The sequence below is a fragment of the Sphaerodactylus townsendi genome, linkage group LG17 (genome assembly GCF_021028975.2).
Source record: "Sphaerodactylus townsendi isolate TG3544 linkage group LG17, MPM_Stown_v2.3, whole genome shotgun sequence".
In the NCBI taxonomy this organism is placed as follows: Eukaryota; Metazoa; Chordata; class Lepidosauria; order Squamata; family Sphaerodactylidae; genus Sphaerodactylus; species Sphaerodactylus townsendi.
The window spans coordinates 19,758,912-19,783,968 of NC_059441.1; the positions used below are offsets into that span (position 1 = coordinate 19,758,912).

General features: G+C 45.3%; 1 protein-coding gene across 1 annotated transcript; it reads right to left on the bottom strand.

Annotated features, from left to right (window-relative positions):
* Positions 1-4,878: 4,878 nt before the first annotated feature.
* ABHD17C (abhydrolase domain containing 17C, depalmitoylase) lies at positions 4,879-24,080 on the bottom strand. Its single transcript, XM_048482139.1, has 4 exons — positions 23,679-24,080; positions 22,065-22,712; positions 7,969-8,148; positions 4,879-6,402 (listed from the first exon to the last, which is right to left on the bottom strand). Exons 2-4 carry the CDS (start codon positions 22,583-22,585, stop codon positions 6,183-6,185), a joined length of 921 nt encoding a protein of 306 aa, XP_048338096.1. The 5' UTR covers positions 22,586-22,712; positions 23,679-24,080; the 3' UTR covers positions 4,879-6,182.
* Positions 24,081-25,057: the final 977 nt, after the last annotated feature.

Consider the following 25,057-nt stretch of genomic DNA (forward strand, 5'->3'; position numbering starts at 1 on the left):
TTGCATTGACTAAGTTTTCTTGTTGAGGGAATTGATTCTGATGATGGGTTACTGTAGGCCTTCTTGTTATTAGTATTATTGGAGGGGGGTGTCTCTAGAATTTTAATGTTAATAAAGATTTGACCAATTTATTTACAGTCAAAGCCCAATGCTAAATCATGGCATAAAACAGAGCAACTTCTAAAATGAAAAAAGAGAGGACCTTTGAAAAAAAAAACACCATTAAAACTATTCACAATTTAAATAAAATGAAAGAAAAGGAAACATCATTAATCACTAGGGTGAAATGATTTAAAGCCAAAAAACATTTCTTACAGAATAACATTTGGTTTTAAAATTCATCACAACCCTGCTTGCCACACGTTTTAATCCACATGGGCACAGAAATTTACCACATGCCTCGAAATGCTAGGATAGTAAGGAACATAAGAACAAGCCAGCTGGATCAGACCAGAGTCCATCTAGTCCAGCTCTCTGCTACTCGCAGTGGCCCACCAGGTGCCTTTGGGAGCTCACCTGCAGGATGTGAAAGCAATGGCCTTCTGCGGCTGTTGCTCCCGAGCACCTGGTCTGCTCAGGCATTTGCAATCTCAGATCAAAGAGGATCAAGATTGGTAGCCATAAATCAACTTCCCCTCCATCAATCTGTCCAAGCCCCTTTTAAAGCTATCCAGGTTAGTGGCCATCACCACCTCCTGTGGCAGCATATTCCAAACACCAATCACACGTTGTGTGAAGAAGTGTTTCCTATTATTAGTCTTAATTCTTCCCCCCAGCATTTTCAATGAATGCCCCCTGGTTCTAGTATTGTGAGAAAGAGAGAAAAATTTCTCTCTGTCGACATTTTCTACCCCATGCATAATTTTATAGACTTCAATCATACCCCCCCCCAGCCGCCGCCTCTCCAAACTAAAGAGTCCCAAACGCTGCAGCCTCTCCTCATAGGGAAGGTGCTCCAGTCCCTCAATCATCCTTGTTGCCCTTCTCTGCACTTTTTCTATCTCCTCAATATCCTTTTTGATTTTAAATATCTAACCGCACATTATTTATTTATTGCAACCGTTTATGGGTTGTTAGCTGCCCTGAGTCTGAATTTTGGCGGGAAAAGGCAGGATAAAAATCAAATAAATAAAGGGTTTTGCTGGGCCTGTGGCGAGCTATCATAAACCTGACTGAACGTTTTCCTGAGGCAAACAGCGTGTCAAACCAAATATCCAACAACTCCTGTTTTTCAGCCTTACTATTTACCTCAGGCTGTGTGTGTTTTGAAACAAATATGCATGTTCACTTTTAATAAAAGAAACCATCTTGCACCTCTCAAATCTACCTCAGTTTCCTTCGACCTAACATTTATTTCCTGTATTGTATATGCTTTTTAATCCGTTTTTTATTATTGTTGTACTGTTGTCTATGCCAATAAAGGCTTGCTATTAATTTTTTTTTACCTCAGTTATCATTCAAGGCTAGGTTGGGTAATACTATCCCCTCAACTCAGTTTATCTTCCTATCTTTTTAAACATTTCTTGCTGGAAACCCAGTCAGACGCACTGGGAAAGGCGAGAAATTTTATTTTTATTTTAATTTGCATTTCTTCCCCGCCAATCTCCCAAGGGACTCGAGGCAGCTTTGCATCATAACAGAAAGGGAAAATTCCTGTCAGTTGGGGGCTAGCCCCCAGGATATTTATTTCGTTAATTTTATATGCCTCCTTTCCCTGGAAGTGCTCAGGGCAGCCACGAACATTCATAAACTCTGTTTTTGTTAGATAGCAACTCCGTCTCAATACTGGAACCTACGGCCAGATTTCTCCATGTTGTTGTCACCACACATTCCCGATTTTTCGCTAAACAAAACTCTTAATCCTTTGTTTTTTAAAAGGTTGTTTTATTTTATGATCTTAACTTTTATATTCTTCAAGCCTATTGTATATTATATTTTAAAATGCAATTAAAGGTTTCAATTCAATACAAACACAAACATTCATAAAACATTAAAAACAACCCACACTCCACACACTTATTGCTCTAAAATCTATTCAATTAGACGGCAAAGTTGATTGAAATGTTTTTGTCTCCTTGTAGGGAAAAGGGGGGGGGGGCAGATCCATAGTGGTTAAAGAATCCTGGAGGAGAGACTGGAGGAAGGGAGATAATTCGGATTAAATCCAAATTATTCTCCCTCGACTCATGCGTATATATTGGAGCCACTGTGGAGAGGAGGTGCAACCTTTGGTGTTGCCAACAGCCTGGAGAAAAGCATCCTGCCTTTTTAATACAGGCTTCATGTGTGGGAAATGGACAGGCCAAGCTTGGTAAATGACAACTCGTTGGAAACAACACTTCTGTTTAAAGACAGAGAATTTCCTAACTCCAGGCAGTTGGCAACCATAAAGTCTTGCTCTCTTGCAAAGTTTGCATCCTTGCACTGTTTTTGCACAGCGACAGTGTATCCAGGCGTTGACGTGAAGCAAGCCACACTGAGTTGCATGGGCCTGACTCCCAAGGAAGCATGCAACAGCTTTGATTGTGCTTTTGGCCATGCAAGGAGGATTCCATAGGTGGGATGTTTCCTAGGAGGAGCTAATGGAGCACCAGGTGGATCCAGGCCTCCCTTCACTCTCCACATGCAGCAAAGAAGCCTCTCTGCATAAACCCTCTAAGCTTTTTATAGACACCCAAATTTAAGCTGCCCCAAGATGGGGGGGGGGGGCAGCAAGAGAGAGGGGAAACATTCACCTCCCTTCTAGCTCCTGCAAAATTGTCCCAGACTTGTTTGTTTTTGTGTCCCCAAAAACAAGACTGTTTTTGCACCCTTTCTTTGGCCATGCAGAGAGGCAGCCAAATGTTTATATCAGGGGTGTTCAACCCTGGCCCTGGGAACCATAGTCAATGAACACCTGGAGGGGCAGAGTTGGACACCCCTGGTTTAAATAAACTCATCAAAAATAAATGATGTTTTGCCTCCAAGAGTTAGTGAATTCTCTAAGCAGCAGAATTAGTTAACTGCAACAAGAAGCCCGGTTGGAAGATCTCTGCCTTGCCTTTTTGTTGTGAATAGAAAAACATCACCCAAAATGTAAATATACATCCAAAGATGCTACAGCTCAGAAAAGCTTAATGGAGGAAGGTTTGTAGTCTTTCAAGGGTCATCAGACACCTACCTTATTTAATACACAATCCTAGCCCACAGGAAGGTTACCTTCTCTTCCCCCAAATGTCCAACTATACTAGATTTGAAGTGGAGGATAGGTTTACACTCAAGTGTGTCAAATCAACCAAAGCACCCTCCCCCCCCAATAGCTGACTGCCTGTCTTTAGCTCATATTTTTCCATACTTCTTTGTTATAGTGTCTGTCACATTTCAGTTTTGACCGGCCAATTTACTCACCTCCTGAAATGAACTGAAAAGGTACAAACAAAAATCAAAACCAAAGACGTTGCAGCGAAATATACGAAAATATATAGTATTGAAAGTAAATTCACCCATTTCTGATTTGTTTGAATACAGATATTTTGTCAGTCATGCGTTTCTGTAACCGTTTATCACACCCACTTGCATCAACGCTTGGCTCTAGGACAGAATGAGCCAGCCCCTAGATACTTATCAGGACACAGAGGATTCTGAGGCAGAACCTGAGGACACAGTGCAGCTCGAATTGGCTGCTCCTGAGGAAGACCAGGTAGCAGAGCCAACGCCCAGCCCTTCCCTGCCTGATGACATGCAGGTGGAAGAGCCTGCAGATCCTCCCAGGAAACCCAGTGCAGAGGGGGCAGAAGCAGAGGCTGCTACTGCAGAAGCACAGGAGTGCTCATTTGGCAGCAAGGTATGGGAGATTAGAAGTCTCTGCATCTGATGAGGATTAACTCCTTGCAGAATCTCTATATAAGCCTTGTTGTGAGGTTGCTTCTGCCTGGGTGCAACAAGTGTGTTTCCCGTTGCTTCCATGTGCCTTGTCCACTGCTGATCTCCAGCCTGTTACCTATCTCCTGTGCCGTGACCTGTGGAACTGACCCGTGACTATGCAGTCGCCTGCCTTGACCCATTGGACTGTCTCCTGACTACGCTCTTGTCTGCCACCTGTCTGTCCTGTGAGACTGGACCTGAACACGCCCTGCCTGCCTGCAGCACACCTTTCTTACATGGCCAGGGGAATACAGATCTCTACTTGGGGTCAGGAAGAAATTTTCCTCTAGGACAGAAAGGGATCCTAGATGTTTTTTGCCTTCTTCTGGGTATGGAGCAAAGGGTCACTGGAGAGTGATAATAGATAACCTTTAATGGCATAGTACAAAGACCCAAAACAAGATGCAAAAAAATTAGAAGGCAACATACAAAGCAAAATTAAGATCGTTTGTTTATGACCGTGCATAAAAACCTGGCCGTTTGCTCTAGGAGTCTAGGGCATAGCTGGATCCATTGTTTAATAAACTGCTGATCTATCACTCTAAGCCCATCAATAAGGTTGAGAGGAACTTTGTTCTGGCCTGGTTATGAAGGGGGCTATAACGGTGTACAGTTTCTGCAGTTTGTAGCATGCAGGTGCAAAAACGCTCGCTAGGGGGTGTTTTGGAGCCTCTTCCATCCAGTGGGGAGTGGAGAGGGTTGTGAATGTCCTGCATTGTACAAAGGATTGGACTTAGAGGTCCCTTCCAGCTCTGAGTTTCTGTTTCTATGTTTCTAAGTGAGGATCTGGAGACATGTAGTACTAAGCACAAGTTCAGCATATATCCAGCTGCATTGCCCATGTCCACATGATATTATAATTTTGCCCAAATCCAAGACTGGCTCTCCATTCGTCCACCCTTTTCTCAATAGTCTATAGGTTCACTGCATTTTGGAACCTTTTCATCCGCAAGATAAACCAACAATGAGACGATGTTCTGTTCCATGCATCCTTTATTCCATTACAACCACTGCTGCATTCTGCCAATAGATACACAAACCATAATCAATCGCGATCCATCTTTTTACAACAATCAGAGGTGTACAGTACATTTAAGACCGTCAGATTTGGTGGGGAAAATCTTGCGGCCCCTTAGCGTAATGATTTTAAGTATCTTGCATATTCTGTGCGATTCCAGTGTCAGAATAAAATTTCCCCAAACCAAAAAAAAACCTCCCCCGACAGGATCAGTTTCAATGACAGTTTTACATAAATTCATCAAAAACAAATGTGTAAATTTTTTAAATTGTCCTGGAAACCTTATAAAATCTTTAATAGCAAAATAATGCAGGAAATAAAAACTCATTGTAACAAAATGTATTCAATCATATACAAACCAGAATTTATTGGTAACTAGACTGAAATTTAAACTATCAATCAAGAGTTATGCGTAATGTAAATTTATTTATATACAATACTTTTAAAAACCTCTATAAGGAATGCTTTACACAAGGATTTGCCTAAGATGGCGGTTATCCAGACTGCAAATATTATCTGAATAACAGATTTAGCAAATTTACACATTTATTTTTTTACGTATAAAGAATTAAAGGAATTAGCCATTTTAGTTATTTTTTTAAAAAAAAGAACATTTCAGTTTGTAAATATCCAGAAACCTGATGAAAGACTTGTTTCAGAACCAAACCCATTTAGGAAGTCAGTTAATCATAACTTACTTAGGAAGGTCAGTAAGATAGCTTTTTTTTAAAAAAAAAAACCCACGAGAAAACATCACCACAAAAAAAGAAAAAAAAAACTCTTTCCAGTTACAATAGCACAGCCCAAAACTTTGCATGAAGAACGTTCTTCGACTGTAGCCCCAGACTGTTCACTTTCCAAAGAGAGGGAAGATTTTAAAGGAAAAAAGTAACAGGAATTAAGTGACTTGAAGCGGCGGGGGGGGGGGGGGAGAAGAATCATGTGAACTGACTAGAATTTAGTATTCTCCTATTCCATTAGTTTCCCCTTCACAAATCCAACTCCTCTGGGATAAGGAAGATTTTAAAAATCAGGGATTCCAGTCATGACTGTTAGAATAGTTTCCTGTTATAAAAGAAGTCAGACTTGATTGGATTCGCCCTCATGATAAGGGCATTTTCTTCATAGTATAAAGCTACTACAGTTAATCCAGTTAATGTATGTGCAAAAAACAGGTTAAGTTCTTCCATTCACAGTTAACTGAGGTAAATTAAAAAAAAGAGAAAAGAAAAGGAAGAAAAGAAAGATCAAGTAGGATTCTTCAGGAGTTGGGGAGTTCATGAGATATGAACTGTTTTAGCCGCTCTAGGTACTGTGCGTAAAGCTCTATGTCGTTGTGGCCAGCTCCTTCCACCCAGAGCGGTTCCACCGCCCGGGGACATCGCTCGTACATCGCCAGGCCATGCGAGAAATCTATTACTTCATCTTCGGTGCCGTGTATCACCAGCACAGGAGAGGTTACTTTAGAAATCTTGTCAATGCTGCGGACATGAACGAAAGAAACAAAGGGAGAGAAGAGAAGCAAGATGATTAGTTCAGTCGTTAAATACATGGATGGTTTTTCAGGCTGTTATGAGGAATCCTGGAACACACTCTTCAAATTGGCTGTTATTTGATGACACTTTACACACAATACTTTTTTTTTTTGCTGTCAAGACACAGATGAAGAAGACTTAAGAATTGGATTTTTATCCCTCCTTTCTCTCCTGTAAGGAGACTCAAAGGAGTTTACAATCTCCTTCCCCACCCCCCCAACAAACAACCTGTGAGATGGATGGGGCTGACTAGCCCAAGGTCACCCAGCTGGCATGTGTTGGAATGCACAAGCTCATCTGGTTCACCAGATAAGCCTCCACAGCTCAAGTGGCAGAGCAGGGAATCAAACCTGGTTCTCCAGATTACAGTGCACCTGCTCTTAACCACTACACCATGCTAAGATGACTTAGGGTAACCTCATAGGATTTTCAAGACAAGAGATGTTCAGAGGTGGGTCGCCATTGGCTGCCTCAGCATCATGACCCTGGTATTCCTTGGAGGTCTCCCATCCAAAATACTTGCCAGGGTGAATGTTTGTGACTGGCCCATGGTCACCCAGCAAGCTTCATTTGGCAGAGTGGGGATTTGAACCTGGGTTTGTCAGATCCTACTCCGACACCTCAACCACTAAACCTTGCTGGCTCCTGCTTCAAGGCAAATACATCCTGCTAACTTAGGTTTCCATGACTGCTGCCTGCATCTCAATAAATGTGTCCTATTCCCAATCAACTTAAGTTATCTATTTTCAGGTCTTTCATATAAAGCCTACGCTGTCAGTCTCTGCCAACAGAGAGCAATGAGGAAGCCTCTCCATTCTAGATCTTGCTTACTAATGTCACTCGTTCCCATTCAGGCATTTCAGTATTTGTAGCTTGCAAGAAATATTTTGGAACGCATTCCACTGCCAGCTCAGCGGTTTCGCTTTGAGAGAGACAGCAGTCAACGAGCACATGAGCTTTACTAGGTATTCCCGGCTATGCTGCTCTGCAGCTAAGAAAATGTGCAGCGGCTACATAATGATGGAATTCCAGCACCAGCAAGCACAATGGAATCCCAGCACCAGCAAGCAAAATGGGTCACCTGTGGTGATCTGTTCTCTCTTCCTCAAGGCAGGCAAGAATGAAAAAGGGTTGTAGTTCCCGGCTTGACATAACAATGAATTTGTGCGAAAGAATCAGCAAGCAGCAAAAGAAAGCAAACAGCAAAGAGAGGTGTTAACCACCTCTGTTCTGCTGGTCCCTGCCCCAGTAGTTTTCATCCATGGTTTGACATTCTCTCTCTCTCTCTCTCTCTCTCTCTCTCTCTCTCTCTCTCTCTCTCTCTCTCTCTCTCTCTCTCACACACACACACACACACACACACACACACACACACACACACACACACACACACACACCACTAGAATTGGTTAAACAAACATACCCACAATAAGCTTTATTTCTTTAAGAAGAGGTACCAATCGAAGAATTGCAAATGCACCGTAATTCCCTGTGAGCACATTCTGCACATACCTGGGGAAAGCATCAAAGCAGTATGTTTTCCTCGTGTCCGGAAAAGCTACCCGTAAGCCAGACATCAATGGTGAATGAAGGATCACAGCTGCACACTCGTAGCGGGATGCCAAGTCCACAGTGGGAACCGTCCCGATACTTTGTCCGTACAGAATTATATTCTCGGGACTGACGCCGTATCTGCAAAGGGAGGAAATAAGAAAGCAGGAGCTGTTACTTTAAAAAAGAAAATCACACCGGCAAGAGATGGACACACAGATTCACTCTTTCAATATGACTTTGGGTGTTTATAATGATCAGTGCATTTTTGAAGGAAGGCGTTCTCAGTTTTAGTCATCTATGTGCTCTGGCTTCAGCTCTCTGGCCACAGCTCTGCATAAGAACCTGTAAAACCTACCAGCCTGTTTGAACAGGGGTGGACGTGAAGATTCTAGGGCTTGCCTTTCAATACGGCCTGTCATTGTGAATGTGATCCCCACTTAAAGACAGGGAACATCACTGTAGGAGACCTTGTTACCTCAATATATTTAACATAAAGCTGCATTCCTAGAAATGCATTTCAAAGGCAGGCATGAAGTCCTGACCTGGATATCCCAGGCTAGACTGATCTCGTCAGATCTCAGAAGCTAAGCAGGGTAGGAGCTGATTACAATGTGGATGGGTGACCTCCAAGGAATACCCGACACAGGTAATGGCACACCACCTACGAACATCTCTTGCCTTAAAAACTCCACTGGGTGGCCATAAATCAGCTATGACTTGACAACAAAACCCCAGCAAATATCAGACTGCAGTTCACAGTTTTCTGGCCTCTGACAAGCACAGAGATCTCCATAATGGCTAGAACCCACAACCCGTGAATCTTGGGGGAGGCAGGCTACCTTCTGGGCAAAGCTCTAGAGATGACTTCAGCATCAGAACTGTGATCAAGCTTTGGCCCAGCCAGCCTGCAACATTTCTGTCTGATGGGTTCCACCAGAAGTTAATGCTGCTGCTGGCCAGGTGGGACGATGCAAGAACTAGGGGTGAAGTCTAGATTTATATCCCACCTTTCTTCCAAGTTCCTTTCCCTTCCTCTCTGCACAACAGACACCTTGTGAGGTAGGCGGGGCTGAGAGAGTTCAGACAGAACTGTGATTAGCCCAAGGTCACCCAGCAGGAATGTAAGAGTGTGGAAACACACCTGGTTCACCAGATAAGCCTCCGCCACTCAGGTGAAGGAGTGAAGAATCAAGCCTTGTTCTCCAGATTAGAATCCACTTGCTCTTAACCACTACACCAAGCTGGACATCATTACCACGACCTCCACCATACCAGGGATTCAACTCTAGTGCTCAGATTTGCATTATGCTAGATTACTTTTTAATTATTTAGAGGGCAAGCTCTTTGGGGACAGCCACGCATTTGAAGAAAGAATGCCACACACCGCCTTGAACCCATGTGATAAAGCAAGATATAAATCTAATAAAGAATAAATTGAGAGAGGAATGGCCAAAGGCCAAGAAAGTTTAAGAGAAGGTGAAAGAGGTTGAGCGTGAACTACCGATGTAAGATCTTGTGAACAATTTGGAGTAAACTGTGGGACATGCAGGGTCAGTAGCACCAGATGATTTGGCTTAAGAAATGAACTCTGCATTTTTAAAAACAGCCAGTCTGACATGCAGGTATCACAGATTTCTTACGACTACTATATTAGGTACACCTGGGCAAGCCATTATGCTTACTACAGATTGCAAAATGGGACCAACCGTTCATGTTATAAGGTTGTGATTATAAGACTGTAACACGCCGTATACGTAGGGCACTTCCGCACATGCAGAATAATACACCTTCAATCCGCTTTCAATGCACTTTGCAGCTGTACAGAATAGCAAAACCCACAGGTGTGGAAGTGCACTGAAAGTGCATTATTCTGCACGTGCGGAAGTGCCCATACAGTAGCGGAAAGCACTGCCAAACTGGTGTGTCCTTGGGGTGACTCTGAAGGGATTTCAAGGCAAGGGATGGAGAGGTGGTTTGACTTTGTCCTTGCCCTGGACATTCTTGGGGGTCTCTCATCCAAGTACTAACCCTGCTCAGGTCCACCTGGCCCATCCATATTTGTCATACACAGTCCTGACTGGACAGGTTAGCAGTCATCAAAAATACAGGGTCTGGGGTGCAGCAATTGGTTTCCAAAGTGCTTTGTAACTCTCAACAAGGAAACTTTACCATACTGCTCTGGCAGAAACATTCAGACACTATCATCTTCCAGCAGATCATTTCTGTGCCTGCCAGCTCCCAGGTGGTCTACCTTCGAGAGCGTGCTGCAGTTTCGAGGCGAGCTGCAAAGCAGCTCCTAAAAATACCCTCCCGTGAATGAAAAGCGTTTTTGTCTCCAAGGAGAGCCACGTGGCCGAATGGAAAAGTCAGGATTAAGTTTACAGCTCTGCAACCAAGTTGCTCCTGCACAGATCGTCTCTTTAAGGCCATCCCAAGAACAACAGGATGGAGCACAAATTGGAAGGGGAGGGAGGAAGACAAGAGGAGGAAAAAACACAGAGGAAAGATTCAAAGCTGGCAGCGTGAGCTGGAGTAACCCCGATATGCATGTTGACATAAGGAAAGTGAGTGCTACTCTTCACTAAAATTGTGTGTTTCGGCACAGATGGACCAGAGAGGGGGAAATGCAAGGCCTTCACGTACCCTCCAAACCAGCAGTATAAATAAAAAATGGCACTGCTTCCACCGGCAAAGCTGTCTGCTGCCCTTCCTTTCTACCTCTGAGAACATTTAAAGACCTCCACTTCTTAAAAGCCACAGTCTTAAAAGCCACAGTCTTAAAAGGCCTTTCTCGCTCCACGTGCCAAGCATGATTCTCTGGTTGCCACCTTCTGGCTGTCTGCCCACTTGACACCTACCAGAGTTCATTCGTTTCCCACACAGCTCTTTCCACTATAGGAAACGGGGAGGAGGAAATGGAAGCGAATGGGGCGGGGGGGCGGACCATCTTTAGAGACCTTTTCGAAGGTGCCGTCAGGCCATTGGATCTGCAAGGGCTTTTAACGGGGCTTCAGCCTTTGGCGTTTTCTGGGGGAGCAGGGTTTTACTACTGAGTTTTGTATTTTTCTTTTTCAAATTTCAATACACACAGAAACAAAGTTAGAAGGGACCAAACGGGACCGCCAAACAGAGGACAGGCAGAACAACCGCAGGTCAGTCAAATCTGTATATCACAAGGAAAAAAATGATGCTCCTCGCTTTAGAAGAAGAAGAGTTTGGATTTATACCCCACCTGTCTCTCCTGTAAGGAGACTCAAGGGGGCTGACGAGCTCGTGTCCCTTCCTCTCTTCACAACAGACACCTTGTGAGGCAGGTGGGGCTGAGAGTTCCAAAGAACTGTGACTAGCCCAAGGTCACCTAGCAGGAATCAGAGGTGGGATCCAGCAGGTTCTCACAGGTTCCCGAGAGTAGGTTACTAATTATTTGTGTGTGCCGAGAGGGGGTTACTAATTGGTGATTTTGCCACGTGATTTTTGCCTTAGTTACGCCCCTCCTCTCAGCAGTAATGCGCAGAACTTGAAGCAGTCTAGCAGGAGGTGCACCAGCGTGCGTGGCAGCCTGCGCCTGCGTGCATTCGTTTCCCACCCAAGGACCGGCGCAGCGGCTGCATCCTTGCCACAGCCCCACCCAGGAATGCCCCGCCCCATAATGCCCGGCCACGCCCACATCGTGCCCCACCCATCCCCATTGGCACTAAGCTACAGTTTGAATCCCACCACCATGGGAACCTGTTACTAAAATTTTTGGATCCCACCACTGGCAGGAATGTAGGAAAGCGGAAACACACCTGTTTCACCAGATAGGCCTCTGCCACTCAGGTGGAGAAGTGGGGAATCAAACCCAGTTCTCCAGATTAGAATCCACCTGCTCTTAACCAGTACACCACGCTGGCTTTTACTGAAAGTGGAAAATGAAAGGCTTATGGCAACTTTCATCTGTATATACCATTTACAAAACTGAATGAAGCAGACAGGCTGGAACCTTTGAGCACCTTGTGCCAGGACAGCAGACTTTTTAATGGGGTTGTGTGACCCGCAGACCCATTTCGGTCTGAAAATCCAACCCCACACGTGCACGAATTTCGAGCCCTCCTGGTTGTCGCTGACCTGAAAACCAAGAGAAAATGAAGGGGCAGAGGGAAGAGACAGACTTCATGAGCAAGGCCAGCCTCCCCAGACAAAGCAGAAAACGGGCGACTAACAGCATCAACACTCTGCAGAAACCTGGAATTGTTCCGAGACAGAAGGCGACCACAATCAGACTTGGAACACTAACTGAAAAAGCCCCCTGTGGCCGATCAACCGGGAGCAAAAACTGGTATGACTAAGCAGGCTGCTTTTCTTGCCATGAAAACACGGCATAAATCTGCGGGCTCCACACTGCAAAGACGGCCAAGGACCAGGAGCAAGGAAGCCGGCTGCTTCTGCCTCAGTACGTTCAGACGGAACTTGGCACACTGTTTTCGATCCCTACTTATTTGCTCAAGGGCAGTTAGCATAACATACATGTTTACACTAGCTTGCTTATTTAGGAAGTTAACACAGGACTGAATCGCTGGGTACAACCGCAACGCCCGGGCTTTCAAAGCACGGAGGAACGAGGGACACGGTTCGAGCGGCTAAAGATTGACTTGTATCTTTGAAAAGGGAAAACATCTACGGTGGTGCCACAAGCAACCAGCTGAGATGAGACTCCCCAGGCACCAGAAGCCTGTTTATTCTGCTGCCCAGGAAAGTTCTAGTGGAAAGACCGCTGACAAAGGGGTTTCTTCTTCGTGGGTCAGAGAAATAACTGCATCACAGCAGGATGTGTCCGTACCTTCTTCCACTTGACTTTTGCAGAGCTCTGTGCTACACAGAGGACCCTTCAAGGCTAGCCAGGTGAGCGGCAGAAAACCACAAAACAGCAGACAGGTAAATAACACCAAAACAAAGTCAGACCCTGGCAGCAATTCAGACGCAAGCTGTTGCAAGCAGCAAAGCCCAGGCAGAAGACATTGAGGAATGGTTTATCTGTCCGAGAGCTCTTGCAAGATACAGGAGATAGCAGCAATCTACTTTATAGGGGTCTCATAGTCTTAGGGATATGGTGTGAAAAACTTTAAACAGTCAGGAAGAATGTTGATTATGGACCATCACTCTTAGCTAGACTATTCCAAGAGCAGTCCACATTCCTGAGTCTCCTTACAGGAGAGAAGAGAAGAAGAAGAGTTTGGACTTATACTCCACCTTTCTCTCCTGTAAGGAGACTCAAGGTGGCTTTCAAGCTCCTTTCCCTTCCTCTCCCCACAACAGACGCCTTGTAAGGGGGGTGGGACTGAGAGAGTTCCGAAGAACTGTGACCAGCCCAAGCTCACCCAGCAGGAATGAGGGAGTGCGGAAACACATCTGGTTCACCAGATAAGCCTCCGCAGCTCAGGTGAAAGTGGGGAATCAAACCCAGTTCTCAACACCTCTACACCACGCTAGAGAAAGGCGGGATATAGATCCGAACTCCTCCTCTTTCTCCCAGTGTCTGATATAAATGCCATTTATTTCCGCCTTCAATTAAAAAAAACTGTACACAGCAAGTTGTAAAAGCAACTGTTCCCCCGAAGACAGTCCAAGATTTTGCGTGTGCATTTTAACCACCAAGCCCCACCATGCCATTTGTGTTAGGCAACAGCTTCATTTACAGTGAGGAGATAAACACGATCTATTTGGTACACTGTTGGCTTCGCTTAGGAAACCACCAAGCAAGCAGTGAGGTTACTTTCACTGAGTTAGCTGCATTTAATTAAGCCACTCTGCTGCCAAGGCATGTTAAGAGATCGAAAAGGTTATTTATTACAAACAGGCAGCGTTCGCAAGCCGCTCAGGACTCCCTTCGCAAATCAACAAATTATCAATAGAGTTGAATTGCATGTTATTATAGACTTTTTTTACTGGACTGGCAGACAGAATCTATGAAACAAAGCAAATTTCAGGGGAATATGCCCTCCAATGGATACCAACCGCAGAAAAATCCACTTCCTTGTTCTCTAGGGAACAGAGTCCACTGTATTTGCAGAAATGGGGATGTGTTTCTCTAAACAGGTGTGTCCATACTTGGTTATTCTTATTCACACTTGGAAGCAGAGTTCCCTATAGAGAGCAAACTTGTGACCGAGCAAATAATTGTTGGTGGGTTGTTTTTGTAAACTGTAAGAAACCTGTAATTTTTCCCCTTTGTTCTGATGGCTGATGCAGTAAAATGACACTATGGTGTATACAGACAAACTAGTTCAAATGTGTAAGCTTATATCTTCAAGACCTATTTGCGTGGTGGGGTTTCTCCTTCGTGTTTCTTATTTCCATCATGACAAATGATACTCTAAACCCACATCAGCAAGGGAGAGACAGGGCTTTGTCCGAAGGAATGTGCAACCTTTCTGAGACTTTATGGAATTCTCAGAAGGCCCGGATTATGGAGACCTTGTAGGCTTTCAAGGCAAGAGATGTTTAGAGGTGGTTGGCCATTGCCTGCCTCCATGTGGTTTGTAAGAGTTCGGAGAAAACTGTGATTGGCCGAAAGACACCCAGCAGGCTTCATGTGAAGGAGCAGTGGGAGAACGAAGAAGAGCTTGGATTTATACCCCACCTTTCTCTCCTGTAAGGAGACTCGAGGTGGCTTACAAGCTCCTTTCTCTTCCTCTGAGTTCCGAAGAACTGTGACTAGCCCAAGGTCACCCAGCAGGAATGTAGGAGTGTGGAAACACATCTGGTTCACCACACCACTCTGCCACTCAGATGGAGAAGTGGGGAATCAAACCCCGTTCTCCAGATTAGAATCCACCTGCTCCTAACCACTACACCATGCTGGCTCTGCTGTTTTTAACCACTACCCCTCTCTTTTAAAAAGTGTTTTATCCTCACAACCCTGAGAGAAAGGTTAGATTGGGAGCTAGGGATGATGTTCACAATTGAGCATTTTAAAATTAAAATAGAGCCAACATGAAGCATATTAAGAAATGCACATCGCTATGCGTGTAAGCACAGAGTCTCAACGGACTGCACAACACACTTCCGAGAAAGACACAGCATCCCAGTGTGCACAATAACAAGATCATTATAGCTGATCCGCCAGTGCCAATAACCAGATAAACTGGCCATGGATAAATTAACACTGGAAAGCGTGTCACACCCGCTGCTGCTGACTGCAACAGCTGTGTCCTCTCATTTGCCCCCACTCTTCTCCCAAGGAGCACAAAAAACGCTATTCTCTTTGCTTCCAATTGATCCCCCTTGTAAGGTTCAGAGGACAGGCTGATCGACTCATGGGTGAGCCACAAACCCCAAACAGAGGTCAGAATCTGGGGCTGACCCACTCCCAGCCTGGTGCTCTAACCAGTAAACCGCAACAGCTTTCCCCCACTTCTGGTGATACGGCATTTTAATTCACAGTCACAACACCCCTGCAATACTCTGTGGCAAACCCCCAACACCCATTACCATCAGATATTTAACATAGATGCTGCCTTAGAGAGGGGTGTTATTATTAGCTCCAGATTTTCCCTATGGCTTAAAACTGCAAAAATTGGATCATTTAGAGAGCTTCGTATTTGTTCAGCATCACTTTCCACAAACTTTGCAGACCTCAGATTTTAAACAACTGTTATGTTAGTGGGTCGTTATCAGGATACAAAAGTTGTTCAACATCTGTACAGTTGTCCCTTCCACATTGCGACTTTCCTGACTGCAGTTTGGTGTATTGCGATTGGCACAAGAAAGGACTGTAAATGGGAATTTCAATGACATAACTGTTTAATAAAATAAATGAACAGCAACACAGTTTTCTTTCTTAAAATTAAATCTGTAGCCAAAGAATGGCGGTCCAAAGCATGTTTAGGGCAATCTCTCCGAGACATCTCATGAGAATCTCGCAGTGTTCTTTAAATCTCAAATTTCACATGGTTTTCCAGATCGCAGGGGGTGCTGCACCCAAAACCACCACGATGTGGAAGGGAGTCTTGGGATTGGAGGACTTCTCCTGTGACTTTTACTGAATTCCCACGGCCCTGCTTCTTGCAGCCATTTTAGCTAGGCTAGCCTTGCATTCAGTGGCAGACAAAATAATTTATCTTTTATCTGATGAGGATCACTGTGTCATATATATGATGCCACTGTGTGCACTGGCAGGCAAGAAGACTCGTACTAAACTCTTGTCCTGATGTTTAATGTGCAGCAATCTATGCTGTGCTGTGGTCTAGACAATTTCAAAACAGTTTTTTAACCCTGCCGCATTTTCTTTTATTGTTATATTTATTATTGCCTGGACAGCTGTTTTTGTTTTATTGTTACGGCCTCTGGCCTCACACCATAAATTTTACTTCCTGTTACCACCAGCTTCCTGCTGGCCACTGCACAAATATACAAGGTTGTACAAAATCTGTCACCCAAAGAGTACATCTTTCCTTTGCTATTCATGCGGACTTAAGGCCTAGCTGTTCCTACAGCTTAGAGCTAATTACTTCTGCATCCTGCCAAAATATTATTCAGATCACCATAACCTGGAAATTTAAGTTGACCACTTATACAGTACCTGTAATGTAATAATACATTCTAATATGTTATCTGGCTAAGTTATCTGGGTATCATAAACAGACTACAGAAGATCTGAACGACTTGAAACCGACCCTGCCAAAGGTAGCTGCATGTACTGCGGCTGTTCGGCACTTATGAGCTTGGGCCCCTTCCTCACACGCAGAATAGCAGCACTTTCGATGCACTCTGAAGTTGGATTTTACTGTGCGGAATAGCAAAATCCACTTTCAAACTATTGCGAAAGTGGATTGAATATGCATTATTCTGCACATGCGGAAGGAGGCTTGGTCACTGCCAAACATGGAAGTGGGGGGTGGCAAGTTAATGCCTGTGTTGGGCTTGTTCAGTGACAAATTGTGTTGTATGATTAGGAACCGATTTCTACGCAGTCTCTCTCCCTGTCAGCCATATAAGCCTTTAATACTTATAAACTGCACTTGGCCACAGCCATTTCTGAAGTTGCTGCCATACTCAATTCCAAGACCACCTGTTCGTTTTTTTTTTACTGGCTGATAGCAGCCTGTGACAGGCAGAGTTATTTACAGCATTTCCGACTGAAATGCAGAACTAAACAGAGCTCTGTTTAAGCTGTCCTCAAAAAACACAGCTCCATCAAGTCAACTTGGCTGCAGCCTGGAATTACGATCGGAGGAGGGGGTATTCAGACATTTTGAAATCGGATGCAGAGATCACCAAGTTATCCGCTCCAGCAAACTGCCGGACTTTCAGGTTGCCTGGATGGGAGCTTTCCAATGTCTGAAGAACAAGACTAGCCAGTCGACCAGCGTGTGGATCTTCTGCACTTTAAAGAACTGTAATGATAAGGCTACAGATTTCCAACTGAATGAAATATTTGAAGCTCTGTTCTTTTGAGAACTGCAGTTGACATTTCAAAGTACAGGGCTGCACCACAAAAGTGCTGTATACCACAAACGCACCAAAACGAAGAACCTCCTTGGCGATGGTGTTACAGAAGAGCAGAAGACAGAGGCGTAGCTAGGCCAGAGTGCGCCCGGTGCACACTCTGGCTTTTTTGCCCCCCTTCCCCCGAGGAATATTTAAATTCAACTAGTTATGCAAACCCCGAGCACCTCTAAAAAGCCTCTATATAAGCCTCTTGTTACTTCCCCTGTTGAATTTAAATATCCCTGGATCATTAGAAGAAGTGAAGGTTGGGACTCTCACAATTATAAATCAATTGTCACAATTGTATATCATTCGTTTATGACTCAAGTATTGAGTTTATGTACACCAAGGTGTAGTATCTACAATACTACAAAGTTGGGCAGACAACTGGTCAAGCTGATCAGATAGCCATCTCTGAACTACAGTTCTAGGATGAGATGCACAGCACTTGAGTATTTCAGACTGTACTCTTTTCTACCTTGGCTCACAGCAAATTTGTGGCACTTGTACAATTAACCCCCTTAAGCATGACCAGGGGTCCCCAAACTACGGCCCGGGGGCCAAATGTGGCCCCATGAAGGCATTTATCCGGCCCGCCAGGCATGGCGGCGATGGCTCCATTCATGTGCAGTGGGGGCTCGAGGGAGAGGAGGAACCAGCCCCAACGGCTGTTGATTGCAGTTACATGATGGCACCCCCAAATCTCCATGAATTTTCTGACCCAGAGTTGGAAACCTTACATGTGGCAATGCCTGCTCTGCCCTTCCCTCTCAGCTACTCCATGTGTTGCTCTCAGGCTTTCTGTTCAGCGCACTCACTCCCATTGGCATCAGCCAGGCTGGCGAATCGCTCGCTGGCTGCTAGGGAGGAAAGAACCCAGGAAGATACCTGATCCTGGGTTAGATGGAATGTCTCATTGGGAAAGTTCTGCTTTTTTTTTTTTTTACAGGGGAAGGTATTCCACAGCCTCCCCAACAATATTTGGAGCCCACCCTGTACTTGACATACTTTGGTCACTGTTCTAAAAATAAACAGTGACAGAAAGGCTGAAAGGTGAAATCAAACATTTTACAATCATTTGTGCATAGGAATTTGTTCATAGTTTTTTTTAGTCCGGCCCTCCAACAGTCTGAGGGACAGTGAACTGGCCCCCTGTTTAAAAAGTTTGGGGACCCCTGCGCATGACTAAAATACAAGGCCTCCATCCCCCCCCCCCCCTCGGTAACATTGTCCCATCTACCCCTGGTCAGCAATGCAGGGCAGAAAACTTTCTGATGCTGTATTTTTCTGTGGAAAAATTCCTGCCCGACATTTGTAAAAGTCTGTTGACCTAGACCTGTCAGAGCGGTTGTGCCTCAAATGAATCACGTTAGATGCCCTAAACGTGGGGTAGGAAGAACGGACGCGTGGCAGTGCTGGCACGTGGCACACAAGCATTCTTCTGCCAACGTTTATTTGATTAGTATTTGGATTGGACAATTTTCCAGATTCAAAATTTTCCTGTAAAACCCGCATCTCTGCTTCTATGATTTGGAAAACAGATTTCAAATCGCCAGTCGTTTACAATGGTTCTTCTAGACTTCAAGTGTTGCCGAAAACTGCTTTGTGCGCTCTTTGCAAGTGATGCCACACTGATGAACGTGATGTCACACTGATCAGTTATGAAAACGCAGTGGGGTGAAGGCGTCTCGTGAAACTTACTACCAGACAAGTTCTTTCGTCACAAGCTCAACCCATATAACTACATTCTTAGCACCGGTCCCTCCGCTGCCCCCCTCCCAGTGCAGGCATAATGCTAGTAACTGTCTAACCATGTCACACTTCTCAAGTCCAGTAGAAGAAGAGTTTGGATTTATACCCCACCTTTCTCTCCTGTAAGGAGGAGACTCCAGGTGGCTTACAAGCTCCTTTCCCTTCCTCTCCCAACAACAGACACCTTGTGAAGTAGGTTGGGCTGAGAGAGTTGGGAGAGAACTGGGACTAACCCAAGGTTAGTGGGATGAAGGCTTCTCATGAAACTTGCCACCAGACAAGCTCTTTCATCGCAAGCTCAAAAATAACCACATTCATAGCACTGGTCTACTGCTAGTAACTGTCTAACCACGTCATTCCTTTCACATCCAGTACATCCCATCTGCGCTGCCACTAAGCACATTAATGCCAATCAGAGCTTATCAATGCAAAACAAACAACCCCCAAAGTCTCCTTACCCGGATTTCAAAAAACGAATGTTTTTAGGTTGATGCAGGTACTGTATTGTAGCTAGTGCTCAACTAGCCAGGTAAGGGAGAGGAGAATTAGTTGCCAAGTGGGAAAGTGAGCCCACAGCACGGTCCCAATTTCCCAACCACAGTCAAAAGCATTATTTCTGAACCAGGCTCTAAATAGGAAAATCTGCATCTTCTGAACAAGGCAGACAACAGCAGTGGAACTCAGAGTAGCCAAATATCAAGGCTGTACAGAGGTAATCTAGGAGCTCAGATAACAAGGAGAGAGAATGGCAGTCCAGACCGTTTGGAGTTAATGCCACCCCAAATAACCCATATTTCCTAGTAGCCCAGGGAGAGCTGACTACAGAACAGAACAGACAAGCAGCATTTCCTTGGTAATCAATACTCTGAAATCCCTCCTGTCATACAAAGGCACTGTACAAGCTAACAAATGCTGTTAGCTGCCTCACCTAGACAGCTCTGCGCTGAAATAAACAAATGAGAACAGGCAGAAGAACAGGAATACCATCTGCAATATTTATTGGATTCATTTTGCTCACAAGCTTCTCTCAAAGTACTGCCTTGAGACTGATTAATCTTTAAGTAGGAAGAACACCTCGGCGTCATGATGGATAAACAGCAATGCTGTTTTTTTAAAAAAGGTTTTCTTTTTTAAATGTTAGGATTTGGTTTAAAAGGATCCCCGAATTTGATACAAACATTTTAAAGGCTACATACATCTTCTTTGCAAAACCAAATCTTTAAAACAGAATTAAAGCCTGCTTTTCTATATACGTATGCAAAGAGCAACGGGGAAAAACATTTGACATCTAAATTAAGCCTTAATGAGTAAGTTAATGACTAGAGATGTTAAGGCAAGCAAGACCCAAAAGTGAAAGAAAATCAGGGGTAATCTAGCAAGAGAACCAGCATGGTGTAGTGGTTAAGAGCAGCTGCACTCTAATCTGGAGAACTGGATTTGATTGCCACTTGAGCTGTGGAGGTTTGTCTACTAAACTAGATTAGCTTGTGCACTCCAATACATGCCAATGGGGTGATCTTGGGCTAGTCACAGGGTGTTTGTTGTGAGGAGGGAAGGGAAAGGAGTTTGTAAGCCCCTTTGAGTCTCCTTACAGGAGGGAAACGGGGGATATAAATCCAACTCTTCGTATCTTTCATGTCGTATCTTTCATTTATATACCACATTCCCCCCAAAGGCTCAGGGTAGTATATTCTCCAAACCAAAAAAAAAAAAAGAAAAAGGGGGGGGGGTGCCAGCGAAAGACTTGGGATTTTGGACTTCACTCCCACCTTTGAAGTCCACCCCAACCCACCCAATGCAACATCCCCTTTCATTTTAAAATGTATTTAGAATATTTCTGTGCCGCCTCGTCAGAATCCTGTTTCAGATGGCTTACGATTAAAAACAATAACATTAAAACGCAAGACATTTTGCCACCAGCTGAGGAAGGAAGGCAACACACAAGCTCCCTTTAATGCACAGACTGAGCTGCATAGCTTCCCTTATTCGGGGCCCTAGAGTGTCTGAATCACCAGAAACATAAAAATGAATGAGTGGGCGATCAAACACCCGATGTCAAAAAGCCCCCCAAACTGCAGTTAAGATAATTGCTCAGAAGAAAATAAAATTGCTTGAAAGACTGGCATAATCAATGCAAGCTGCAATTCTGCCAACAGCTGTAAAGTTCCCGATCACCGTGACCTTTGAAGACTATCATATGCTGACCCCAGACCCTTTCTGCAACAGGTCTCTGGAACTGGCACAACCGGGATTAAGATGAATGTGGAAGCAGTGAATTAATGCTCGAATGTCACTGAGATGGTAAATCTGCCTCTGCACCATCTCAGACTTCAGACTGCATCCTATGTAGTCTTTCCTCTATACAAGGAACCTCCCTCTGGCATAAGACCAGGCAGGAATATATTCCAGGAATTATTATCCACAGTATTCTCCAACTACTGGTATCTCCATTCTGGCACACATAGGTAACTGCAAAGGAACTTTAAAGCAAGAGCGATCTACCTTTGCCAGTATTTTCCATTGCTACTGTATGGAATTCATACCTAACACTGAAATGCTACATTTCGTGTCTTTATAATACAACCCGTTCAGAACACACAAGAGTAATTGCAGGGCTCTCTGTTTGCCATATGGGTAACACACTACATTCACATTAATTTTTTCCTGAACCGAGTACTATGGAACCTAGATATACAGTTCTGGAAACAACAATCTAAAGGAATCAGAGAAAGTATCAAATTTCATTGCATATTAAAAGATGTGCAGGAGAGGTTTTCAATTTCAATAACACCCTCTTTCATTTTCGCAGGAACCGTTCCCAAGCACCCCTTTACCTCGTTCGAAGAGCCTGCCAAGCCGCATCAATGTCCGCGTAAAGGTTCTTTTCAGACGGTTTCCCAGTGCTCACTCCGTAACCAGAGTAATCGTAGGAGAAGACATTGCAGTTGATACGAGAACCTAAACCAATGTAGAAGCTACACATCTGGCCCAGATCCACGGCATTGCCATGGGAGAAAAGCAGTGTATACCGGCTGGAAGGAGCGCAGCGCACAAACATGCATCCCAGTCTGTTATCCCGGGATGTGCGTGAGAAGAAGACCTCCACGGCGTCCAGCTCCCTTTGGGAATATTGCCAGTCTGCCCGCTCAGTCAAGTGCAGGCTGCAGCTCCCCGTAGGTGTCCCAGCAGCAGCCGTCCCAGCTTCTTGCTGTTCTGGTTGCATCACAGTGTACGTGGGCTCTGGGGGAAGAAAAGCCAGCTTGGCAGCTATGCGGCTGGGGCACGGCGGGCAGCAGAAGAGCCAACATAGCTCACCCAGAGAGAAACCGTTCATTCTGGGGCCTTGTTCTGGCATCAGAGACGCTGGATGGGAAACCGCACCAAAGAGAGACGGGGAGCCAGACGGATTCGCCGCTGATGTCGGATGAGCTCTGCCACTCACCTCAAGCTTCGCCGACCGGTCGTCGCTCGTTTATCATCAGCTGGCAAAACGAACCAAAGGAATCTGTTACCTAGAAGAAAACCGAGGGTGCCTCCCCAAGCGGCGCGTGCCACTTTCTTCCCCTCAAAAAAACCCCTGGTGCTGCACAGTCCAGGCCAGTTCTCCCTAACCCTCCCCTCATGGTGGGGAGACTCACTTTTCTCTAACTTATACTCTACAGTAGTGGCTCCCAACCTGGCATATGTGTACCCTCAGGGGTATGTGCCAGAAGAAGAAGAGTTTGGATTTATACCCCACCTTTCTCTCCTGTAAGGAGACCCAGTATGGCTTACAAACTCCTTCCCCTTCATCTCCCCACAACAGACACCTTGGGAGGTAGATGGGGCTGAGAGAGTTGAGAGAGAACTGTGACTAACTTAAGGTCACCCAGAAGGAGCATAGGAGTGCGGAACCACATCTGATTCACCAGATAAGCCTCCGCCACTCAGGTGCAGGAGTGGGGAATCAAACCCGGTTCTCCAGATTAGAATCCACTAGCTCTTAACCACGACACCATGCTGGGGGAACACAAAATAAATTATGTAATGAATGTGCTAATATGGGGGTACAATTTTAGGGAAACGAATTACCACAAGTGAGAAAAGGTCGGGAACCACTGACCCACAGGACCAGCTTGATTCAGATAGATAAATACAGCTTTTTGTACCCTCAAACGCTGTCTGTCTGCCCACACACTTGGCCCTTTTTGTTTTGGGGAACCCCTAAACAGACACAACTCCCCACCCACACATTACCCCATTCCCTACACAGCTTTGCCTCTACAAGGCCTGGTATCAGGTATCAAGGCCTTGCTTGCCCCCCCACCCAGATTTCAAGGTCTTGCTCCCCCCCCAAGTATCAAGGTCTTGATTGCCCCCTCCCTCCCGTTAAGAAGGCTGCAAAGGGATCACCCAGGCACAAACGGCCCTCCCTGTCACAAGCCCCCCACACCCACCGGACACCTAACCTGGGCCGAAGGAGGAGGAAAGAGAAGTCCTTCCAGGCAGCAATGGGCGCCTCCTCTAGAGCAAGCAGGCCTGGAGGAAAAGGAGCGCCAAAAAAGCCTTTTCTTTCCGGCTGGAGGGGAGGGAAAGGTCGCAGCCCGAGAGGGGCAAGCGGAGGCCGGCTGATGTGTCAGGAGGAAGGGGGTCCTTAGCTGAGGTCTGCCAGATCCATGGCGGAGAGGAGGGCTGAGGCGAGTCACGGGGGGGCTCACAGCGAGCAGGCGGCGGCCATCGTGCCTCAGGTCTCTCCTCTCCGCCGCCTCTCCCCTCCCCTTGCTCAGAGAGGCTCCACTTCCGGGGTACGATCGCCCCACTTTCTCAAAGAGAGCTGTCCTTTTCCACTTCCGGGTTACGGGCCGCCCTTGAGGCGGCAAGCGCCAGAGAAAAGGCCCGAGGAGATGCGCATGCGCGTTCCGCCCCGCTTGGCCAGAGCGTTCCAAGCTCCGACTGTATTGCCGCCCCCTAGGTCGGCGCAGGGGGAACGGCAGCTGCAAGAGCGTGGTGGAACCCGAGGAACGGACCAATCGCGCTCCTCTGCGCCTGTGACGTCGCACAGGGGTAAAAACTTTTTCTGCTGTGGGTTTCTAATGAAAAAAATCTACTGTACACATGAGTGGAAAAGATCTTGTAAAGTTATCCAGCCTCTTATAAAGCAAGGTCTGCCCTCCCTAATCCCTCCACTCCAAAAGACGCAGATCCCAGGGGCAGTAGGTTTGGGAACACTGACCCAGGAAGACTAGGCAGAGCATTCTCTAACACTCATTGCCATGCTCACATGAGGTCAGTGGCTTCCTGGGAGAAGATCAAACTATCTTGAGTATAGAATGGCAAAAAAGATGCTCCAATACAAAATAAAGGCTTCAGGAGGGAAGCATATGTCTAAAAGGAGATATGACTTCACAATTGTAAGCAATTAACTTATTCATACTGAGTGTAGTGCATGTCATCTGTAGTTTGTAGGACGTCTTTTTTGGGAGGGGGATGCTTACTTAAAAGCACTGACCTTGCTTATTTATTTATTTAATATATTACGTTTCTACCCTGCCAATCTCCCAAGGGAACTCAATGCTATCTGCTCTCTGGGTACCAACCAGCTTTAAGAAATTAATTTCTCTGGGACCCAAGTTGCAACCTGCTAGTTTCAGAAGAGACATTGTGCACCCTTTTGGCTTATGGCACAGCACAGGTCTGGGGCGCTTCTGCTTTCCAGACAAAAAGTTTGAAGACAGAATTTTGGCCAGGAGGGGTAACAAAACAAACATTTATGGAGGCGAGAAAAGATGCCTAAATTCTGTCTTCTGAAAAATTATTGAAGACACAGCTGCTCTTGCATCTGTATGCT

Coding starts and splice junctions, on each gene's coding strand:
- ABHD17C (XM_048482139.1), bottom strand. CDS start 22,585: ATGCCAGAACAAGGCCCCAGAATGAACGGTTTCTCTCTGGGTGAGCTA. Junction 8,149..22,064: donor TGGCAGGCTCTTCGAACGAG/GTAAAGGGGTGC, acceptor CTCCCTTTGCAG/ATACGGCGTCAGTCCCGAGA. Junction 6,403..7,968: donor TGCTTTGATGCTTTCCCCAG/GTATGTGCAGAA, acceptor TCATGTCCGCAG/CATTGACAAGATTTCTAAAG.